The sequence below is a fragment of the Tachysurus fulvidraco genome, chromosome 2 (assembly GCF_022655615.1).
Source record: "Tachysurus fulvidraco isolate hzauxx_2018 chromosome 2, HZAU_PFXX_2.0, whole genome shotgun sequence".
NCBI classification, from domain to species: Eukaryota; Metazoa; Chordata; class Actinopteri; order Siluriformes; family Bagridae; genus Tachysurus; species Tachysurus fulvidraco.
In genome coordinates, this window is record NC_062519.1 from 36,557,007 (window position 1) to 36,579,703 (window position 22,697).

Here is a 22,697-nt window from a genome sequence, read left to right on the forward strand (position 1 = left end):
GTACATCTTCACCCCACCCAAAAGATGAAAGAATGTCTATTTGAAACTAACTAACTAACTAACTATCTAACTAATAAACCTGATTCTGATTCTGAGTAGTGATCAACCATCCAGTGTGACAGGGCGTGTGGAAAAGAGGTGGAGGCGAGTGCAGGTGGGTTGGAGAAGGGTTGGGCGATAAATCGATTTTATCGATTTACTCGAATGTGTAGTTTACATCGAACAAAGTGTGTTGCTAGCAAAGGTTAACAGCACCTTAAACAGAGGCATGCTGTTGAGTGGGAGAGATGTTACGCCCTGCAGCGAATGCACACCCACCAAAAAAAAAAAAAAACTTACCATCTTTGAAACATTTACAAACTGTATCCAGTGTGATAAGAAGGGGGCCCGTTGAAAAGCGATCACGGATGCAGTCGCAATGTATATTGCTAAAGCTATGGTGCCAATATATACTGTGGAAAAGCTGGGGTTTATTCACATGCTGAAAGTTTTGGACCAACAGGCTAAGAATGTTTAGGAAAAAAGGATGTTCATAAGCACAACAAATAAGCACCTAATGCTCTCTTGCACTGATATTTAATGCTGTTGAATGTTTTGTTTGCACTTTATCAGAACTACCTCCTATCTACTGAATAACAATAAGTTATACTTGTGTTTAAAGAAAAAAGGTAACATGTTATGTTACGTTATGTTATATTTTCACTGTTTACAATGACAGGGCCTGCCATCTTGTCATTTTTCCTTTTTGTTTCTGATTGTACTTTAACCCCAAGGGGTTATCAGAATCCCAGAAGGGAAAATCAAAACAAAAAGTAAAAACTTGTTTTGAACAATTTCTTTGCAATCTGCAGATTGATTTTTCAGTAGAAGGCGGAAAATCAATTTAAATTGTAAATCTGATTTTTTGTGAACAAAAAGGTTGGAATGGGTGGAGAAAATGTCAGGAGTGTTGTGTGACTGAAGAGTGTCAGCAGTGAGGAAAAGACATGAGGCAGATATGGAGGTAGCAGAGATTAAGATGTCAAGGTTCTCTTTAGGAGTGTCAAGGATGGACAGAACTAGGAACAAGCATATCAGAGATATAATTGAGGTTGGCTGGGTTGGGGACAAGGTCAGAGAGGCTAAATTGAGATGGTTTGGACATGTACAGAGGAGGGAGATGTTACATTGGTAGAAGGATGTTGATATGGAGCTGAAGAGGTCAAGAGAAAGACCATAGAGAAGCTTTATGGATGTGTTAATGTTCAGAATGACCAGAAGGGGGCGACAGTGAAAAATAAACTTACATTCAACCTTGTATCGTCCGCTTTGTACTTCCACATAGATGTGTATAGATATCTATGGTACTTCCATAATAATACTGAAGAATTACCCACTGGTGCCCTCTTCCGGTCATTCTAATGAACATGAAGTTTTTATGGTTGTCGCGCCACAGTGCTTTGAAACTAATAGATCAAACGTGCTGTTAGTTGTTATTTAAAAATAAACGATAGAATCATTAATATTATGACGAGTAGGTGCACGTTTAACATTTATGGAAGGAGTATCATCATTTTTCAACAATACACAGCAGGTAGTGTTACAGCCTCACAGCTCTGTGGTTCAGGCCTGCTCTCAGGGTTCTCCAGTTTCCTCCTGCGTGTGTGTAGCGAGTGAGTGAGTGTTGCCTTGTGATATAACAGTGTCCCATTCTTTGTTCCTATCTAATGGCATTGACAAAATTTTATCTGAAAATTTACTGATGTTTTTGACAATGAATGTGTGAAAAAACAAAGTACATACAGTTAAATAACAGTCTTAAGCTTATATTCATTTTCACTGAGCCCCTGTTGGTGAATCAGCGGTGTGTTCTTAGTAAAGCGATACGGGCTTTTATTTTGTAAACCGCAGCTTCACTTCATAATCCGCCTGTAATGTGTGTGTGTGTGTGTGTGTCAAATATTTTCCTGTACTTGCCGTTAGCATGTGTCTAAAGAGGATATAATCAATCGCTGAATTGGTAAGCAGTCGATTATTTTGACCGATTTCTGAGCATTATACATGACCTCGTGCTATATAGTAAGATGTAATATTGTAATAATATAATGTAAAATTGACATTGAGCGCGTGAGCTAATTAGCCGGTTAGCAGCCTTCATACCCAGTGAATGCCTTTAGCCAACTTGGCTAATTTGTTTGTAGCGGTATTGACCGTGGTGGTTTCGTTTAACTCTAAAAGCAAGTATTACTTATAAAATGAAAAGTAATTCAACTGAAATCAACGGTGTATTTTGTGTACTATACGCTAGCCTAAATCAATAATATAGTATTTATTGTCTAGTTTATAGTCATTTTAATAGATAACACATTGTCAGTTTATTCTACAAACGTGTAGGAGAATAAACGTAACAATTATTATTTTATTTTCATTCTAATCAAATAACCTTTCTAGGTTTTATTTGTCATACGATGTTCGAGTAAAAGTTTCCAGCTTTCAGTTTCTATTCGAATGTTTGTCGATATAAATATACGATACGATCAAATTTCTATTCGAATTACGGTGACGTTTTAAGGATTTATTATATTTATTAGACGTTACAGTATAGTCGTTTTACTCAGTAGATCTAAAAAAAAAAACATTAAAACTTATATTTTTTTGTATGCTTTATGAGAATTATACCACAATAATAAAGATGTTTAAAAAGATTTTAATATCTAAAATGTAGATGGTGTTAACAAGTCAGAAACATTACTCGTACTCAGATTGTCTGCTGTCAGATTTTTAATAGTAAAAGACATATTTTTTATATTTTCCTCCTAAAGTGTAGAATTCTATACTTTTCTATAATTTATCAGATGTAAATAAGTGCAATTTGTGATAAATGAGTGAAAAAAGAATCCGTTATTATCATAAAATTGACCTTGTGTCTTCCTTTTTGGCAGGTTTGACATATCCTTCTTGTTTTGGGATTTTAAAGGTACATACAGCAAAAGGAAAATAAAGACTCATGAATTGAAAGCTGGTTAGTGGTGATATTACAGCCCTGAATGTTGTCCTATTTACAGGTGAAGCCATGGAGCAAGAGGACCGATCTCCCCTCAAACACTTTGTTCTGGCCAAAAAGAAGATTGGTGGTGTTTTCGAGCAGCTGCTAAACTATGTCCAGGAAAGTTCACAGTTTGTTCAAGGTGAAATAAAAGAAATCTTTTTGAATGTATTTATGTATTTATTTCTTTTTAAGCTAGAAATAATTGTATTTCTGATTTTGTTTATCAGATACGTGTTATAACGAATCGTTAGAGTACATTGCAAATGGAGATCAGTTGGAGGAGATTGATGCATACACCAGCAAACTAGCAGTTATAAAAGAGGTGCTGGCTCGTAGGCATATGAAGGTGGCCTTTTTTGGCAGGTGAGTTCTACTGCCTTGTGAAGCAAATCATTGGCTAACTTGTAACCTGAGGCTTGATTTGTATGAATTACATTTTTTTTAATGGATTTGTAACCTTTTACCAGAACAAGCAATGGAAAGAGCACGGTTATCAACGCCATGCTGCGTGACCGGGTGATGCCCAGCGGCATCGGACACACAACTAACTGCTTTTTGAGCGTTGAAGGCACTGATGAAGACAGGGCTTATCTGAAGACTGAGGGATCAGAGGATGAGAAGAGCATCAAGGTGAGAGCCAGCTTGACAAGCTTTATTTTACTAATCCAAATTAAAAAGGCGACGTTATAGATGAAGTATATTACTGTAAGGAATGAAATATTTAGGTGTATGTTGTTCATAAAAAATAATTGATCATATAATCGATCAAAATATTCAATCACAGGGTGGTGTGATGTATACAGACATTAACTGTTATCCCCCTGATGTTGATTCTTTTTCTATAACAGCTTGGCCTGAAATGTCTTTTTGCCACAGCAATTAAATGTAAAACAACAACAATGTGTGTTTTTTTATCTTGACTTACATTTAAAGTTGTAATATGTACAAGAATATGTACTGTAATGTGTCTTGTTGTTTACATTGAATCTGTTGTGACAGTTTTGTGTGATTTTTGGAGAAGTAGCAGTTAAACATCATTTTAAAAGTGTGAATGCATTGACTGTGTTTTCACAGACTGTCAATCAGCTGGCTCATGCATTACACATGGATGAGAGTCTTGATGCTGGCTGTCTTGTTAAGGTCTTCTGGCCTAAAACAAAGTGCGCTCTCCTAAGGGATGACCTAGTACTCATGGACAGGTACAGTGGGGCATCGTTGTATGGCTGTATGTCGTTCATAAATAATAGCATTAAAGTTTAGGGTTAAACAGTCGGGCGACATTGATCTTGTTTTGTATCCACAGTCCTGGGACTGACGTCACCACACAGTTGGACAGCTGGATCGACAAGTTCTGTTTGGACGCTGATGTATTTGTGCTGGTGGCCAACTCTGAGTCCACGCTTATGAACACAGTGAGGATCTTGCTGAACTTTCCGATATTTGTTCTTCATAGCCCTTTTAATGTCTCCTTACTGATCGTGAGTCATTGTATATAGTCAACTGATATGGTATGTGAAGTCAAAGGTTTGCACCAAGATAGGACAAGTATATTTTCCCACTTGGTAGAATGGGGGGCGTTTCATATTTCCGAGCGCTCTGATTGGTTGTGTGCTAGAGAGCAGATGCTCATTCCCAGCTCTGTTTAGATCAGCTGAAGTATGCATGGCATGCAGAGGCCACTGAAGCGCTCATATGAGCTTGGAGCAGGGTTGAAGAGTCAGTTTGATGTACAAAGCTGCATTACATAAAACTAACTGATTTTAGTTACTTATCGGTTTGCAAAATGAATTCTTGTTTAAACAACACAATGCTGTTTACTTCGATTAAACACAATTCAACTTGCGATCAGCAGAACAACTTAATCAAGCCAAAAACAATTCTCTTCTTAAAACATCTAAACAATCTCAGAAGGAGACCTACAGAGTCATTCAACTAATCTCAGTTTAATGATTTGTATAAGTGTGTTTCAGTTTAAACGGTAATCATTTTAACAGTAAATTAGTAATTATATTTTCTTCTTTGGCAAATTTCTTCTGAATTCAGACTTTCAGCAAGATCTTGCTTAATTTCCTGTACTAGTCTAACATGATTAAAAAACGATCTGTCTATTTTGTTAATAACTGTTTTGTTGTGGGTTTTTTTTTTTATTGTCGAGTTATGAAACACTTCAGCTCAGAAAATACAGGATGTACAGACATCCCTTATGTTGTGTGTGGATTGCTGAAGAATGGAGACCTTTCCTCAGCTGAGCCTCTATCATGTCTAAAGTGGAAATGTTCTGACTTTCCTAATGTGTTTTCGTCCTCAAAGGAGAAACATTTCTTCCACAAAGTAAACGAACGCCTTTCAAAGCCCAACATTTTCATCCTGAATAATCGCTGGGATGCTTCCGCCTCTGAACCCGAATACATGGAGGATGTGAGCACCTTACCGTTTTTCCTTTGCAAATTTCATGTATATTGTACTTTTTTTTTTTAATATATATAAAAATAATAAATAATATCTGATTTAATATCTGAAATAATATCTGAATATCTGATAAATAATATCTGATTTAAATAATATCTGATTTTAACACTATCTTTCACTTTAGGTGCGTAAGCAGCATATGGACCGATGTGTGAACTTCCTGGTGGAGGAACTCAAGGTGGTGGATCGCCAGCAGGCTCCCAATCACATCTTCTTCGTATCTGCTAAGGAGGTGCTGAACTCAAGAATGCAGCAGGCGCAGGGTATGCCAGAGTCTGGTAAGCAGGAGTTCACCCCTTGGGGTGTAGCTGCCCCTTTCTGCCTGCATGCCACTCATTATTGCTCGCATGCTGTCCGAACTTGGTAACAGTCACAGTGTACCAACATACGTATGGTTATTGAAAAATGTGGGGGAAAATACGATAATAATATACAATCAGCCAGAAAGCAAGACATACCTAAACCCACATGATGCTGACTCGCAGGGTCTTTATTGTAAGGATGTGTGATGTACGCCATAGAAATGAGGTATTATTGTATTACAATGGATTCTGTAATATTTTCTTGCAATGAATACCATGAGTCAATTTAACTTATTTATTTTTGTTTCATAATAATGATACATTTATATTCAATCATACCACAATCTTTGCTAGTAAAAAGAAATTATTCGTTTTGTTTCTGAAGCATTTTTAGGCAACACAAATTCCTTTGTAGGTCGTGTTGCAACCTAGATTCGCTTAAAACACTTTAAAGCACTTCGAGCCATAAATGTCTGTGTGCCAGTGGAGGATCAGTGACCAGAACTGTTCACACTTCAATTAAAGTCAGCCATGACTGGTTGTCTTTCTGTGTTGTTTCTTTGAAAACCACAACCCCACATGATGAGTTGCTGTGCTAAATCGGTGATGCTTCTTCTCAGGAGGAGCACTAGCAGAAGGTTTCCGGGAGAGACTGAGGGAGTTCCAGAGCTTTGAGAGGACTTTTGAGGCAAGTGATTTCTGAGGCGATGACCATGGATACGTGACATCTGATTACTACCAGAAAAAAAAAATCAGGTTGAAAAAAGATTCCTCTTCTGTGGAAGCTGTTTGAGTTGAAGCAAGTAGCTTATTGTAAAAAGACCTGAGGATATAGGTGGCAATAAAAAAAGTTTAACTGGGGGGAGAAGAGACGATAGAAAGCTCTAAAAATCTTAGTCTTGGTCAAATTAAGATAAGTGTAAATGGCAGACGAGAAAGAAAGAAAAAAACACGTATGTCACAGACTCAGACCGTCAGAATCGTGTATTTGGTACATTTCTTTAGTACATTTCTTTGACGTGACAGGCTGTTTAGGGAATTGAGATGATAAGCTGAAAACTTGCTTATCAACTAAACATTGTAGTGAATTGCAGTTCATTATACAGTAGACCATGTTTTACATGAAACACAGATGAATTGGCACATTTAGACAATCATCTTCAGTTAAATTTCTAAAAGTTGCATCTAATATCACCTAAAATATTGCAGCATTGAGGTAAAAAAGTAGAATCAAAATGTGAAATAAACAGAAAATGAATCAATTTCAAGTATAAATTAGGCCATCCTTAAAAATATTCTTGTTTGCCATATCCCGACCGACCCTATCAATTTAGGACCGACTCAAATTGTTGTTGGGTTTTTTTTTTTTTTGTTTTTTTTTTGCTTTAAGTCTGACCGACTTGCCGGTTGTAAATTTGCGTTAAGACCGACCAATTTTTTTTTTTTACTCTTCAAACAACTAATACAAAAGCAATAAAATAATATTAGTTATATTTTAGTAAGTATTGTAAATATATTAATTGCCTAGGCCTTCATACAAGCAAAGGCTCCGTTCTTTCTTTTAAATAAAAACCCGTCATCTATGTTTACACTTGGTTAACGGATGTCACACTATGGCTTGTGCGTTCGCTTCGTCTCACATTCTCATTCACTGTCAGAGTAAACGGTTCGCGCTTGGTAATGATGGCTGTGGCTGCAGTAAACAGAATGTTAGCGTTCACCGTTCAAAGTCATACAGGTTCGGGCACCATAATACATCTAAACAAATTCATTAAAACAGCTCGACACCGCGTTAACTTGGCACGAAGTTTCTGGAAAAACTGTCCAGCATCAAAATAAGGTTCGCAATGATGTGCCCGAAGGCATGGGTTGAAGACCCAGTCAGTGACGTCACGATATCATACCTACGTAATCACCACCACTAAAATGATACTTTTTTTTTTTTTTTTTTTACATTGAAACTTGAAAAAAAAATATAGACCTTTTTTTTTTACTTTTACTGCAAACCAAAATATTTTTAAGGATGTCCTTAATGTCAGATTATTTCTTCTTCTGACACCACAAGCAAAACCATTTAATAAATTGTCTTTAATCCGTTATGACATCATGCTTCCAGATAATATCAGTAAGACTTGAAGCTAAGATTAATGTTAGTATGATTATGGACATGCGTCCTGAGACAGGAGGCTGAGTATCTTGGCTCTTGACTGTTTCTAACTTGTTTTTTTTTCTTCTGTTTTTTTTTCCTTCTTTAGGCTTGTTGCTTAAAAATAACACATTCCTCATTTCCATTCTAAGTGTTAAGAAAGGGAGGCGGAACGTAGATGGAAAATGTTTAATGCTGCGCACACCGATAGTATCGATAGTACATAAATGATCATGTCTTAAAACGTAAACATATTTGCTTAAAAAAAAACGTACACCACGCACATGCACACAGTTTTTTTTTTGTGTAGCTTAATTTATCTGCCAGATTATTTCCTGCCAAGCCGTTTCCTTTCCCTAGGCCCATGTGCTCTTTTTCATCAATCTGTGTGCTCATTGCTGAAGTCTAGATTTGCTAAGGCGAGGACACCCTTCTCCTCAGTTCACCTTAACCCTTGTGTTCTATTTGTTTCAGTGATTTTGTGCATTATGTTGATATTCTTTGTATCATTTCTACATGAATACTGTATTTTCTGGACTATAAGACTAGCGTTTAGTTTTGTAAATGTTAGGGATGGTCGATGAGACATTTCTGTGATGCCCCCTATGTGATGAGATTGTGCGGGTTTGCTAACAAACTGCAGCCAAACATTTGTGATGGATTATAAGATCCAGGTTCAGTGATAAATCTATGCTTATACATTAAGCGTAAACGTTAGCATCTAATCTACGGCTTTGATAAAAACACTGATCACGATGATGTATCAGAAAAAGTGTTTTGTTACTGAATTTACACCATATTGATATTTTAAAGTGTAATGCAGGAAACGTTGCTGTATAATATGTTCACCAGACACAATTTAGTGGCTAAACTCTCATACACTTATTGTCCAGAAAATACGGTTTCTGTTGAGTATCTGTTGTTTTTTGTTGTTGTTGATATCGTTTCATTTGTGTTCCAGATTTATTTACAATTATTATTATTATTATTATTATTTTTACAATTCTCTTTGACCTGTTTTGATTGTATTCCTTTTGTATTTTTATTTTATTTTATTTGTATTTACTGTAAGTTACTGTGAGATGAAGTGTGACCCTGCGATGGTACAGACCTGCTGCTGATCTTTTTTTATCGTCCTTTCCATCGGTTCGGGAAGAAACGGAGCAGCAGGTCAGTATCTCGCCTGCTTAAGTGTCACTTATCCCAGTAACAGTTATGTGGCCTCGCAGGAGTGTATCTCGCAGTCAGCAGTGAAAACAAAGTTTGAGCAGCACACAATCAGGGCAAAGCAGATCACTGAAAGTGTAAAAGGCATCATGGATCAAATCCACATTGCTGCCGCTGAGAAGAGGTGGGTCCACTCTTTTTTGTTCTGTCCACTGAGTTTCCTTTTGGCCTAGCTTGTCCTGCATATGTGCTTGTTCTGCATATGTACAACAAGCCAGTGCAAAATGTAGAGTTTTATATCTCAATCATGAATTCGGTCTCTGTTCTAAAGACCTGATCTGTATTACAGTGCATTGTGTATATTCTTATGATGTTTAAGAAGCAAGTATATGTATATGTGATCATCTTTGTATCCAACATCAGGGTGGCCTCTCTGGAGGAGAGAGAGTATCTGATGGACCGCTTGGAGTTTGTCCGAAATCAGCTCAACCTTCTCATTGAGGATATCAAAAAGAAAATTAAGATGGTTTTAGAGCAGGTGGCCAGCCAGGTAGAAACTATCGCACTACTACAGGAAGTGAGATATGGAATCAATCGTAAGGGATAATGAAACACTCGGTCTCTCTCTTTCTCTCTCTCTTTTTTTTTCCCCCCATCTGACTGTCTTTACTAGGTATCGAATGCCATGGCAGAGGAGATCTGTCGACTCTCGGTACTCATAGACGAGTTTCGTTCAGACTTCCACCCATCTCCTCACGTGCTAAAGATGTACAAATCAGTGAGTCGATTTTTCTCTCGGACACTTCCGTAAGAGGACATTCATACATTTTCTTACATCTAAATGAACTCAAATGCTCAAAAAGTTTCAGTAAGTTCTGTTAGCTCAGATGAAGTCATTTAGCCAGGAAAAGTTTGCACCGACTCTATAAGGATAATGTTGCTTAAAGATTCCAATTTAGCATGAGTGGTTCAGACAGACTTAGTTGCTGACACTGTTACACACACCCTTATCTATAAAAACAGAGGAAAGGGCATCACAGAGCTAAAAACAGTAGTCAAGGCCACTTATTTTGCTATTAAAAAACATATTAAGCAAATGATCTCTTTTGGGGGAAAGTATGTGATTTATTTAGACATGAAAGCAATAACCGTCCTTCATTTGTTGCCTATATTACAGTTACGCTTCAATATACAACTAAAGATCAACCTATTGAAACTAAGTAGAACGTTTGGATGGATAATTGTCTTGTACAAACTTGTAAAATGTGCAAATCTCTTTCTTAGGAGCTGCTTAATCACGTAGAAAAGGGTTTGGGAAAGAACCTGGCTTTCCGCTGCTCTGATGCTGTCAACGCTTCTGTGCAGTCCTCTCAGAAAGAAATGATCGGTGTGTTATCACTCTGAACTTGATTGTTTTCTGATTTCTATTATATCACAGCAATTTGAAGCTCGCCATATTTTTATCCATTTCTAGTTATGTTGAATGTTGTGGAACCTCCATGAAACAACTTGGTTTGTGTTATCTCTCACGTTCTAACAGAAATAAACAGTCATTCCCTCACCTCCTTTATTCAGTTTAGCCAATCATATGACAATAAATGCCGTAATTTACTGAGAAACTTTAACATGCAAAATCCTCTGTCCTGCTTTACAAAGACTGTTACAAAGTGCTGACACCTGAGACTATAAAACATCTCGGACAGGGAACGTAACCATATCAACGATTACACACTGTTTGTGTGCTGTGGTATAAAATGTAGTGGTTGGATTAAAATAGATTTGGAACAGTACCTCTATTATTGACTTTAATGGATTGAGATTTTTTTGGTCTGTATTTGAATAATAATGGTGACATAACTCAATAAATCTCCACAGTAGCCATGCGTTCTATCTATTTTTATGCATATTCTATACATGAGCAACATCACATGCTGCAGACCAGAAATGTGGGACATTGTCCTGTAATGATCTTCTGCCCGTTATACTTACAGAATGTTTGCAGCCTTTACTACCCCCTGATGTTCAGAGCCAGATCCACATGCTGATCCCTTGCAGAAAGTTTGACCTGAGGTACGACCTGAACTGCGCAACACTCTGCGCCGATTTCCAGGAGAACATCGAGTTTCAGTTCTCTCTTGGTTGGACTGCACTGGTCAGCCGTTTCCTCGGCCCAGCCAACGCCAAGCGCGCCCTCCTGCTGGTGGACCAAAACCTCCAGGTATTTATGGCTTAGTAATGTAATAAATGTCATTCCTAAATTTGCCTCCATGAAGGCTATTACCTTTTTGCTACCCTAAAACACATTATCTGTCTCTGAGAAACCCCTTCTCACAGTCTTTTTTGTCTTTGTCAGCTCACACATCCTTTGGCCACCACTCCAGGAAGTGGTGCCATTGCACAGGCCCCACCTTCTAGAGCTCAGGCCGTGGTAAGCCAGGAGGAGCTCATGATGTCTATGATTGCAAATCTGGCTTCCGTCACCTCCCGCACTTCCATGAGCATGGTCATCGTCGGGGGCGTGGTGGGTAACACATTAATCAACACCACTGTGGAATATTCTGCATTTTTGTCTTATTAAATTATAAGAGGAATAAAATATTCCAGTGTGGGTTGTTACAGGAAATTAACCACACAGTTGTGGATTACTTTCATATTCTGACACGCCCTGTCTGTTTATTCTTTACTTATCGCCCATGGTTTAAGACAGTATTATAAATCACCCCATTTGTCTTTGTAACAGGTGTGGAGGATGATAGGCTGGAGAGTCATCGCTCTCTCTATGAGTCTTTATGGCCTGGTGTACTTATTTGAGAAACTCACATGGACCACCAGGGCTAAGGAGAGAGCACTGAAGAAGCAGTTTGTAGATTACGCCACTGAGAAACTCCAGATGATTGTCAGCTTCACCAGTTCAAACTGCAGCCACCAAGTGCAGCAGTAAGTAACCCTATTTATCTACTCAAATACAGGCCACCAGGAATAATTTCCTATAGTAGGGAATTGGGAATTGAGCTTGTGGTGTTTGTGTGTATGTTTTGTTTTTTTCCCCACAAAGATGTGGATTTTGGTTGTAGTTATGAGTGATCATTTGTGCCATGCAGGGAGATAGCCAGCACGTTTGCCCGGCTGTGCCAGCAGGTAGATGAAACTCAGCGGGACCTAGAGAATGAAATCAGCCGTTTGACGACAAAGATTCAGCAGCTGGAGACGGTTCAGAGCAGCTCCAAATCACTTAGGTCAGCACCCAACTTTAACAATAAAATTTAATAAAATCATTTACAATTAAATTAATTCATATTAATGAACTAACGAGGAAAAATGCATGGATTTTTTTTTCATAAATATTTACCATGCTGTTCTTCTACCATAAGGTGTTAGAAGGTCAATTTTGCTTTTTAAATTGTAATTAGTTCATATGTACCTTTGTACATTAAAGGTGTCTTTAGCTCTGAAAGTCTAAAAAAAACCCTGATACTTAAGTAAAGAATGTGTTGTGTTTTTTTGGGGGGGGTTTCCAGATACAAAGCCACAGATTTGGAGAAAGAGCTGGAGAGCTTTACAAACCAGTATCTCCAGCCAAAGAACTGAATTCCCCATTCTCACTCAGCACCTTGGTCTCAGGCTTTATTCCACAGGAAAGGATCGACAGAAGATACCTAGCAGCTGTGTATCTGCAATGTAAATGTTATCAATGGAAAAACTGTCATATACACTTACACTGTCACGGGTTGGTTTCTGGATTTCCGACTACAAACAATTCACTCGAGATGTGGTTTGATTGCAGTGTTTATATTGAATCTGTTCTGTAATGATATCTGATTGATTACCGAACTCAAACACTACTGTATGTACCGTGGAAGAAAAACATGAAGAAAACAACGATGAAAGGCTTCAGAAACGTCACGCTCACGTCTCAGAACATTGTAAACAAAACCAGATTATTTTGTTCACGTCCAGCGACTTGAAACAGAGCTCTTTTCTGAACCTCATTTTCTGGAAGGGAAAGTTCAAAAAGTGTTATGTAGGTAGTCTTTTGATCAGTGCCTATTTTCGATAAGTTCCTCTAAAACCTTTCTATGATTCTAATCCATTGTGAAGAATTTCTTTTTGGAGGTTTATGCTTTGTAAAAATGTGAATTGTTCAGATTTAAAAAATATAATAAATCAGAAAAAAATGATCATTAAAATACTCACAATTTTGTGTGTATAATTACTTGCCTGTATGAGTAATATGACTAAAGCCACCATATTTGGTTAAAAGTTTTATTTAATACAATATCCACTTATTGTAACACCATTATCACCAAGCCACTGTACAAATACAAAATAAACTGGTGAGACTATTAAAAACAAAATCATCTCTTTAATGATTAGTCCACATGATGGCACTATAAAATATATCAAGGCACAAAAGCCTTGTTTTTACTGGCTTAAAACATTAAAAAAAAAAACAGGGACTGGTAACTACTTCAGCTTAGTGGACCTGTCCTGTTTCACTTGATTTTAAAGTCTTAATACAGTGTTAATACAGTTTCTGTTTGACAGGCCAAAATCCATACAACTTAAAAAATCAGCACTTCATTCTACAATTAAAAAAATGACCATGGGAGCAGCAACGCTGTTAATCCTGTTTGGTCATCACTGAAACACTCGCTACAATAATACAGTCTGCCATACACACAATTAAGCACCAGGATTGTACATGTGACTGCATTCTAACACAGTGTGTCCACTACACACGTTTGTTAAAAAAAAGGATGATTGAGAAAATCCCTCGGTATGTTCCACAGTCAAGTTGAACAATGGCACAAAAATGGGTAGAAAATAGACTGGGAATGTTTAGCAATTGAATGATTAAGAAAATTATGTATTCAGGCTTAACAAAAGGCCTGGTAATTATAATACAAAGAAAAAAAAATGAAAATAAACGACTGAATGGTCTGGCTGTATCAAGTATACTGCTAGGAATCGCAATGGATGTTGCTTTAAATGGAAATGAACACTGCCAATTGTTTGGTCCCTTTGGTAACTGCTGGTACAATCCGATAAGAGTATGAGATAGTGCATTGTTTATTAGTGAAGGCAAAACAGGCAAAAGGCCTTCTGCACAATATAGTTATAGTGTTCTTCTTTAACAGAGGCCTAAATTTAGAAGCTCAATCTATGCTACAAACTTGACCCAACAAATAAACATAGTTCACTCAGGTTATAGGAATGTAAATTGCTTTAGAATGACCTAAAGACTGATAATTGATCGTATACTGCACAGGTCTGGGTCTTCTGAGGTTTTTTTTTTTTTTTTTTTACTAGCACTAGGAAAGTCTGAATAGGTTTTCATGCAGATGAGAAATAAGCAAGTAGCCATCTATATGACACTGATATGTGTCTAGGATTATCTGCTTTATTCTGGCCACCAAAACAAAACAGCATTCATTATGCTGTGATGTGCTTGTAGAGTAATGCAAGGCTTCAGGTTTTTGGATGGCAGCAGTATCCTGGTATAATTACAGATCAATGCAGAAGATTAAGGCAATACAAGACTACATTTAAGCTCTTAGGTTCTTAATTTGGCTCAATTCCAGGAGAATTCAGGGATCATGAAAAACAAAAACATTATACTAGAAATACGGGACTAAAAAAAACAAAACAATAATAATAATAATACCACAGCAGCAAAGACATTTTGTGGACATTCTTAGTTACGTGGCTGCTGGGTTACACACAAAGTCTATAATGCCCTTGAGCTATCTAGTATCTTAAAGTTTCTAATACATTTTTTATTAACTGAAGGAAATGGGTAAAAATCATTACTGAAGCCATTTTTAATGCCATTTTTTTTCTGCTTATGCTAAATCGACTCTTAGAAAGTGCTTTCTGTAAAGAAAGAAAAAAAAAATGCAAATGGCCGCATGTGCTAAAAGGCTCTCGCATTCTGCTAAAAATATCCTGGACTTCAAATATACTGTAAATGATGCACCTCTAAAACAAACCACTATAATGTGTTGCGATCAAACTAAAAAATATATACAATACCATTGTGTGAGCATATATATATATGGCATATACATGCACATATTGCTGTACATATATACCATATTTATATTCATATACTGTACATATGTATGTACAAAAGCACAATGATTCCTCCATCGTTTCTCAATAACCTCCTGTCTGACCTCAGTTGAGTCAGCCTGGGCCTCTTTGCAGGAATGTGTTGAATAAGTGAATACAAAAGGCATGTTGTTCTCACAGTTGAGATCTGTAGTGATGGTGCAGTCTGCCATAAAGTCCAGCTGTTGGGTTCAGTTCCAGATACGGAGGAAGCTATCCCAAGAGCCCGTGGCCACGGCCATGCCGTCATCAGTCACGCCTAGACAGCTGACCCTGTTGTCATGGCCGGCAAGGACACCTGAGTAAGGATACGAGAAGTCAATGCAACGTTAACTCATCCTAGTACTGGAAGGAGCAGAAGAAGTGAAACTGTAAATATGGGTTTTCTGTACTTGAGATTGTGTTTGTTCAGTTCTGACGTTTTTAACCCACATTAACTGGATGTTACATCTCCTAAAATGCTTGAAAAGTAATGTGTGAAATTTAGAGCTAAATCAGGTGCTGACTCAAATGCATGCATTTAGTAGACTGTTGATGTGCCTGGCATTTAACTGAGCTAAAAATGTCGGCATTTTATGAACCCAAAGGTAAATAATACTATTCGAAATGTTACACTAGCATAGATATCAGACAAAAAGAGCAAGGCATAATGTAAATGTTCTAGCAGTTTCCATAACATACTGTAACTGTACTATATGGATTATTTTTTAGTGTTCATTTTTAATGTATTAAAGTCAAATTAACATTTAAATGCTAGAACATATCATATATTTTCAAAACGACACCGAACACCTTCATCCTGATTTTGAGGATAAATCTAGCCTCCTTTTAGCACTCAGTGGTATACTTGCATTATCTTGTTTACGCAACACTACTGGCTTCAAACAAAACCGTTTAACAATTTTTAAAGATGGGAGTTCTTTAGTTGTTTTGGTCTGGTAATTACATTTTGCTCCATAAAGCTCTTTCTATCATAGTGTTCAAAATTTGGAGGTATGCACAGAAATGTAGAGGACCAATCGGCTTGCAAACTTTAATTTCTGAAGCCTGTGTCCAGAAAAGTGCACAAAACAATCAGGGCAAAGGAGCATGAGGCTGAGACCGGTCATCCTCAGATCCTCGTGATTCTAAAGCTGAGGAATACGTACATGATGGAAAATAGAAAGGGTGGCCTCACCTGCTCTCTCGCCCTTTAACGTGTCCCAGACGTTGCAGTTGAAGTCGTCGTAGCCAGCGAGCAGCAGGCGGCCACTCTTGGAGAAGGCCACGGAGGTGATGCCGCAGATGATGTTGTCATGCGAGTATAAAATGAGCTCCTGGTCAGCACGCAGGTCAAAAAGCCTGCAGGTGGCATCATCTGAGCCCGTAGCAAAGGCATTTCCATTTGGGAAAAACTGCAAAACCACAAAATGAAAAGAAACATAGTAATTTAAATACAGAAAGATACCAGAAATGTTTCACACAGGGTTAACACCGATTTTGCAGTGTTGTGGAAGTTGGATATCAACGAATGGCTGGTCACCTACATGCCAAATTTAAAAAGGGCAAAAAATATTGCAAAGATAATACCTGCTTGGGCACAGAATGACAGAACTGTTCTTTTTCCCGCTCATTGATGCAAAAGTGTGATAGATTTTTTTTTATTGTAGCCGTCACATGCTGCATGTATCCAATCATGTTTTTGCCAGTGCAAATAAAATTGTTAACCCAAGGTCTAGGATTGTACAGTGTGAAATATAATATGAATACCCAGGATTAATTGTTTAAAAAAAAAAAAAACCTGAACAACAAACATGGAATAAGATAACGCAGGATTCTGTTTACCAAGGTTTTACATGCAGTAAATTTCAAAATAAGCTTGACACTTACACAGACAGCGTTAATGTCAGAAACATGGCCGGTGAAAGTCTGTCTGCACATGCCGTCTCGAACGTCCCACAACTTGGAGGAGGCATCACAGGCGCCTGAAACGAAGGTCTTGGTGTCAGGGCTGAGTGACAGACTCATCACATCACCACTGTGGCCTGTGAAGGTGTTGGTCTGCTGGCCGGTTTCGATATCCCACAGTGCACTGGAGAGCAAAAGTTCTCAATCAGCTATGCTTATGCAAAGCATATATTCATACACATTTTAAAACAATCAAGCAAGCAATGCATCATGGTTTTTAATCAGTGTATTTACAGTTGTTGGCCCACTCACCATGTGGTGTCCCCAGAACTGGTGACAATCTGGTTGTCACTGAGGAAGCGACAACAAGACAAATATCCTGCAGAGGAAAGAGGACAAATATTAAGAGAACTTTTCAGAGAATTTTCACATTTCATAAATAATTTGGATAGTAGTGATTCATGACTGGTCGGATGACCATGGGGAAAGTAACTGGACAAAGCATACAGTATGTTGATCTTGGCAGTTTATTTAAAATGAAGGAAAAACTCTTTGCCTTGAGATGCAGTTGTGAGAAGTTTATGTTTAGTTTTGCTGATACAAGTTTATGGTCAAATTATTCTATTTCTATTCTATTGTCAGTATTGAAGCCTTAAAATACAAGTACAGTGATTACTGTTACAATGGAGACAAAAGATTTGGAGACAATTTTTCACCTGTCATATGGAGAGCAAATCATCACTCGAGGGATGAACTTATTTGTTTCTGTAAGAATGAAATATTTACCTGTATGTCCTGGAAGTTCTCTGGTAACCCTGACGTTGCCCTCCCGAGTTTTCAGGCTGTAGATGGAACAGATGTTATCCAGACCACCGCAGGCCACGTAGTTTCCTGAAGGGGCGTATGCACACGTCATCACCCAGGATGAGCGCAGAGGGATCGCATGCACCTGAGAAAGAAAACAAATATAAATCACATATAAATAAAGGTGTGTTGTATCATATGATGAACTACATTTCTCTTTAAATATATTATATCATTATTATGGACACTTATACAAAAGCTTCACAAACTAATGCAAGGAAGCTTGATATATTACCTTGTTTGTTGTGTAGCTGTCCCAGATGATTAATTTGCCATCCTGGGAGGCACTGACAAGTAACCTGAACACAAAAGAACAACACACACTTATATTGTCTCGTTTATCAGATCACAGAGGCACTTAAAATCTGATAAAGTACATGAATTTGTATTTAGTATAAAAGTGAGCTCAGCTGATTCTAAAATGCTTTTTATGTAACATTCATCACTCATAAAACAAAAAGGACTTCTGGAGAGACCAGAACTCTAACCCTAACCTCCTTGCTCTCTCTCCTCACACACACACACAGTGTTAACGGTATAGTAGTAAACAGGTGTGTGCCAATAAAGCATCAATGATTTTTCCATTCATAACAAATCCACACACACACACCTTGAGTCGCTGCCCCAGTGCATGGCATAGATTTTGGCAAGATGCCCCCTAAGAGTACGTCTGGTCCTCATCTGTATCCTTCCTGCAGAGTCCAGACCAGCTGTGATCTAGAAGCAGTAGAAGAAAAAGCCTTTGACACATATGAATGATTTTTTATTTCATGCCTTAATTTACATTGTTCCTACCTGGAAATTAGCCCCACCCCCAGCTCTAATGGAGCTGCTTAGCTCCACCCTAATTCCTTACACTTTTGCAGAGAAGGTGGGGTGGGCTGGATGGCCTGGCAGTTTGCCATGCAAGGAGCAGAGGGCTCTAACAATTACAAACTGCTCCTTTGGTCAAAATGTAAAAATATATAAAATCTGTGCAATCAAACAGAAATGTTTCAGTTTGTCTTTAAGCATTAAATTTTACAGTGACTTATGTTTTTCCTCTCAACAAGTCGCAAATTCCAGCTGATTATAAAGTTTGTGAAAATATGTTTCCTCATAACACTTGTTAACACATACCTCTTGAAGAGTAGAGTCACTACAAGCCTTTCTGGCATCCTGTTCAAGGAAGAAAACACAATGTAAGAGAAACCGGTTTTGAGAGAAGTTATCTTAATAATCTGTGGAGTACTTTGTAGCTCGCCGACGTCCATTAACATCTCTTACCCGGATCTGATTGCGAAGCTGCTCAGCCTCTTGCCGTAACTGTTCCAGTTCACTCATTGTCGAAGTATGACGCACCTGTGAGACAGAAGAGACTAGCTGGGTCCTGCAACACAGACATAGAATATGCCTTAGGACAAAGTTTCATTTTGACTAATTTTCTTTGGATTAGAAATGCTTTTTAACACTGAACAGCTTCTGGATGACAAACCTGCATAACAATATATAAATATATATGTGTGTGTATATATATATGAACAAGAGATTATATTTATATATTTATATATATATATATATATATGAACAACACTTGTAGCTCATAGGGAGACTACACTAATAAAACCCTACTGGGATGTGGTAACTCAGTGGTTAAAGTGTTGGGCTACTGCTTGGAAGGTCATGGGTTTGAACCCCAGGTCCACCAAGCTGCCACTTCTGGGCCCCTGAGCAAGGCCCCTTAACCAGTTGCTCAGTTGTAAGTCACTCTAGATAAGGGTGTCTGCTAAATGCCGTAAAATGTACCCATCTGGCCTGAAATAGCAAATGCTTGTTGATCTTTCCTCCATGTGCTTATGGCTAGTTCTATAACTACAGATCATTTCACATTTCGATGCATTGTAAAGAATATGCAAGAGCATGGATTTGACAGAATAGTAATACATTTATGCTATTACTTTATGATAACCATTCCAACACTGATACAGTGTTAAGAACACACTTGAAACTGTGTACATAGTGTAAAAAAAATATCACTAGGATGCTAGATTTTTCTAGAGTTTTAGTATACACCATTCACCTTGAAAAGTACTGGTGGTGTACCTTGAATATTGAATACATGATTAAAATTTAAAGACCATTTTTGTCTTACAGATTTAACACTCCCTATAAAAAAGGTCTGTGTAGAAATAGCATTTCTATTTGTTTTCTTTCTTAAGGGATTAAAACTTAAGGGTGGAAAAACTCTGAAAAATCTGATTATAATCAGATTAACCCGGACAATAGGATGGCACCCACAGACAATACTGACAACAGTGTTGCTCAGCACCAGCACTCCATTGTCCAATGTGTGGCAGTGCAGTTTGGCAATGGGCAGAACAAGCATGGCTTCAACATGCTGATTCAACTCACTGCAGCATGAAAGAACAAATCTGAAGCAACAATTTGACAAGAGGATTTGTAAAATGTATCAAATTCTGACAGCATCTTTCATCATCCTTATGAAGAATAAATGCACTTCAAAAATATCAATACAATTACGATACTATAGAAGAGTGCACATGTGGGTGTAGGCTATGTTTGTGATTGATTGAAATTTAGGAAAACTCCCTGCAAGTATTCATTATTGTCTAATCTGGGAACACTGGGTGAATAGGGGAATACACTCTAAATGGAACATATGCATTACCATTGTCATTCACACCTATTGTTTAGAGTCGTCACTTACTATCACGTATATTGAAGGAAACCCAAATACATGGGTAGAAAATATACACAGTCAATGACCCTGGAGGTGTGAAGTTGAATTCCTGCAAGTTCCTTGAACAGAAATATCTCTGTTGGTTGAATTGTATGATGATTGAAAATCCTCAAAACTACCACAGAAGGTGCAGGTTTTCATTCCAGTCAAGCAGGAGCCATACCTGATTTCACCTTTTTTAATCAGTTCATCTTGTCTTTCAGTAGACTCAGGTGTGGCTTCTGCTTGATTGGAATAAAAACATGTACCCACTCCAGCCCTTTCCTGTTAAAATTGGACTCACTTTGGTTTAGAGCCTTCTGCAATATTGAAATTGTATTTATACTAATAATGTTGTGATAATGGCTATCAAACAATATTTTGTGCTGTGTATTAAACCTGAATTGAGAACAGGTGAAATCATATACTCTGCTTCCATAAGAATGGGTATATAATAATAAGGGTATATAATATATATAAGAAAACATATACATGTGTGTACATATACACACACATATACATATGTGCATATATAACACACACACACTTTCATTATTTGATCCATTGTAAATATTTGTGTATTTTGTCTTTTCTCTTTAAATACCTGCAATAGGTAACTGTAGGTAACAAATAACTGTTGCTTGTTTATAATAATTCTGGAGAGATTCCACACACTTCCCCGTTTTACTCGCCATAAAACTGAAAGTAAAAGTGTTTTGAGTGGAGAAAGGAGACTTTCTAGGAGTTTTTACACGTCTGATACCTAAATGACGTTGTTTTTATTAATCATAATAAAGGAACAACATCATTAAATCCAGTATCCGCAGGCCTTGGTCTAATCCTTGTGTTGCAATTTGCTATTGCAGGATCTACAAACTTCCGGCCTCCTTACTGATTTTGACATCTCAAAAAATCCCGACAAAAAAAAGGTCAAACCGAATCCGAAAACTGCGTGTTTTCCCCCCACGCACTGCTCCTGTAACTCAGTGTTTACTCTGTGACAGGCCGCATAGTGCCAAGTTATAAATATTCACTATTTAATCTGTTTCACTGTTTAATTAACAGCTAATTCCTAATGACTTTAACACGAAAATAACACATCCCTGTAACGACAAACATTATATCAGCCTTCAGTAGCTCCAAACAGTTCAAACTTGTTGCTCGGTGTCTGTTGGTTTCTAAAAGCAGGAAATAGGCTGAAAAGTGAGAGAAATCACAGGCGAGTTATTAGTGCGTTAACATACCCTGAATCAAGCTCGTCGTTTTGCTCTGTAAACCCAGCTGATTTCAAAATCCACGCATGGCGACAGCTGTAAAATAAACAGCAAATAAATCACTCGGTTTTTAGTAATTGTAATATATTTAAAGGGCCACGCACCCTGTCACGGTTGAACACAATTTTCAACAAGCTGTCTCTTTACCACACCCATAGAGAAAACGGGAACATGGCAACAACAGAGGCGCGGGGGGGTCCACGAGTTATTCGTTTCTCACAACGTTTAATGTGCTTGTTTATAAACACGATACATTAACTATTTGTGTTGTTTGGACAGAGCATTTTTAACACGGTTACATTCATGGCGTCAAAATGTATTTACAGACGACTGAAATGATCTAATCAGAAAGTGATGTTCCCCTGTAAAATGATGGTTTATTCTGTCGGCTGCCTCAACACAGCGGCGGTATGAGAAACCGGAAATGTATCCGTTCGTGTGGGTTGAGACTGAATCCCAAATGGCTCCCTAATGAACAAAACGTGCACAATGTAGGGCGGAGATGCAATTATTTCAAATCATACGAGTGCACTTATATGTGGAGTAGGGAGCAATTAGAGATTTGTTACAGTTGTTGGGTCGCTACTGAGGGAAATTCCTTAATAACATTTTTTTTGTTGAAGAGAGTAGAAGTAGCAGAAGGCTAACTTTTTTCATAGCTTTAACTTAATTATTACTTTCTTTGTGCGATATTCATACAGGTTTCCCTGATATTAAGACTTTCTACAAA

At 37.7% G+C, this 22,697-nt stretch overlaps 2 protein-coding genes across 7 annotated transcripts; one reads left to right on the forward strand and one right to left on the reverse strand.

Annotated features, from left to right (window-relative positions):
* Nucleotides 1-1,388: 1,388 nt before the first annotated feature.
* mfn1b (mitofusin 1b) lies at nt 1,389-13,301 on the forward strand. Of its 4 annotated transcripts, none has more exons than XM_027163424.2 (19): nt 1,389-1,652; nt 2,922-2,956; nt 3,045-3,167; nt 3,256-3,391; nt 3,496-3,658; nt 4,103-4,227; nt 4,332-4,440; nt 5,339-5,446; nt 5,622-5,775; nt 6,420-6,487; nt 9,175-9,296; nt 9,536-9,662; nt 9,786-9,890; nt 10,397-10,499; nt 11,104-11,330; nt 11,466-11,633; nt 11,853-12,049; nt 12,214-12,348; nt 12,631-13,301. In XM_027163424.2, exons 1-19 carry the CDS (start codon nt 1,507-1,509, stop codon nt 12,698-12,700), a joined length of 2,421 nt encoding a protein of 806 aa, XP_027019225.1. In that variant the 5' UTR covers nt 1,389-1,506; the 3' UTR covers nt 12,701-13,301. The 4 variants fall into 4 exon arrangements, with proteins under 4 accessions (XP_027019225.1, XP_027019241.1, XP_027019250.2 ...); XM_027163440.2 differs by having other exon boundaries at nt 1,390-1,573; XM_027163449.2 differs by having other exon boundaries at nt 1,407-1,656.
* Nucleotides 13,302-13,361: 60 nt separating this feature from the next.
* On the reverse strand, nt 13,362-22,144 carry LOC113653707 (guanine nucleotide-binding protein subunit beta-4). 3 transcript variants are annotated; one of them, XM_047806172.1, is made up of 11 exons: nt 22,072-22,144; nt 21,938-22,003; nt 19,241-19,343; nt 19,094-19,132; nt 18,585-18,691; nt 18,210-18,273; nt 17,897-18,059; nt 17,423-17,489; nt 17,093-17,294; nt 16,401-16,617; nt 13,362-15,521 (listed from the first exon to the last, which is right to left on the reverse strand). In XM_047806172.1, the coding sequence occupies exons 3-11, from the start codon at nt 19,295-19,297 to the stop codon at nt 15,415-15,417; spliced, it is 1,023 nt and encodes a 340-aa protein (XP_047662128.1). In that variant the 5' UTR covers nt 19,298-19,343; nt 21,938-22,003; nt 22,072-22,144; the 3' UTR covers nt 13,362-15,414. The 3 variants fall into 3 exon arrangements, with proteins under 3 accessions (XP_047662128.1, XP_027019284.1, XP_047662125.1); XM_027163483.2 differs by having other exon boundaries at nt 19,241-19,315; nt 21,938-22,121; XM_047806169.1 differs by having other exon boundaries at nt 21,938-22,120.
* Between the last annotated feature and the right edge of the window lie 553 nt (nt 22,145-22,697).

Bases quoted from the DNA above. Each gene is read 5' to 3' on its own strand.
- LOC113653707 (XM_047806172.1), bottom strand. From the start codon at position 19,297: ATGAGTGAACTGGAACAGTTACGGCAAGAGGCTGAGCAGCTTCGCAAT. The intron at 18,274-18,584 runs GTGTGTGTGTGT...TTTTGTGTTCAG, and splicing joins CACTGGGGCAGCGACTCAAG to GTTACTTGTCAGTGCCTCCC. The intron at 17,295-17,422 runs GTGAGTGGGCCA...TTTGCTCTCCAG, and splicing joins AGTTCTGGGGACACCACATG to TGCACTGTGGGATATCGAAA.
- mfn1b (XM_027163424.2), top strand. From the start codon at position 1,507: ATGACGAGTAGGTGCACGTTTAACATTTATGGAAGGAGTATCATCATT. The intron at 4,441-5,338 runs GTGAGGATCTTG...TCGTCCTCAAAG, and splicing joins AGTCCACGCTTATGAACACA to GAGAAACATTTCTTCCACAA. The intron at 12,050-12,213 runs GTAAGTAACCCT...TGTGCCATGCAG, and splicing joins TGCAGCCACCAAGTGCAGCA to GGAGATAGCCAGCACGTTTG.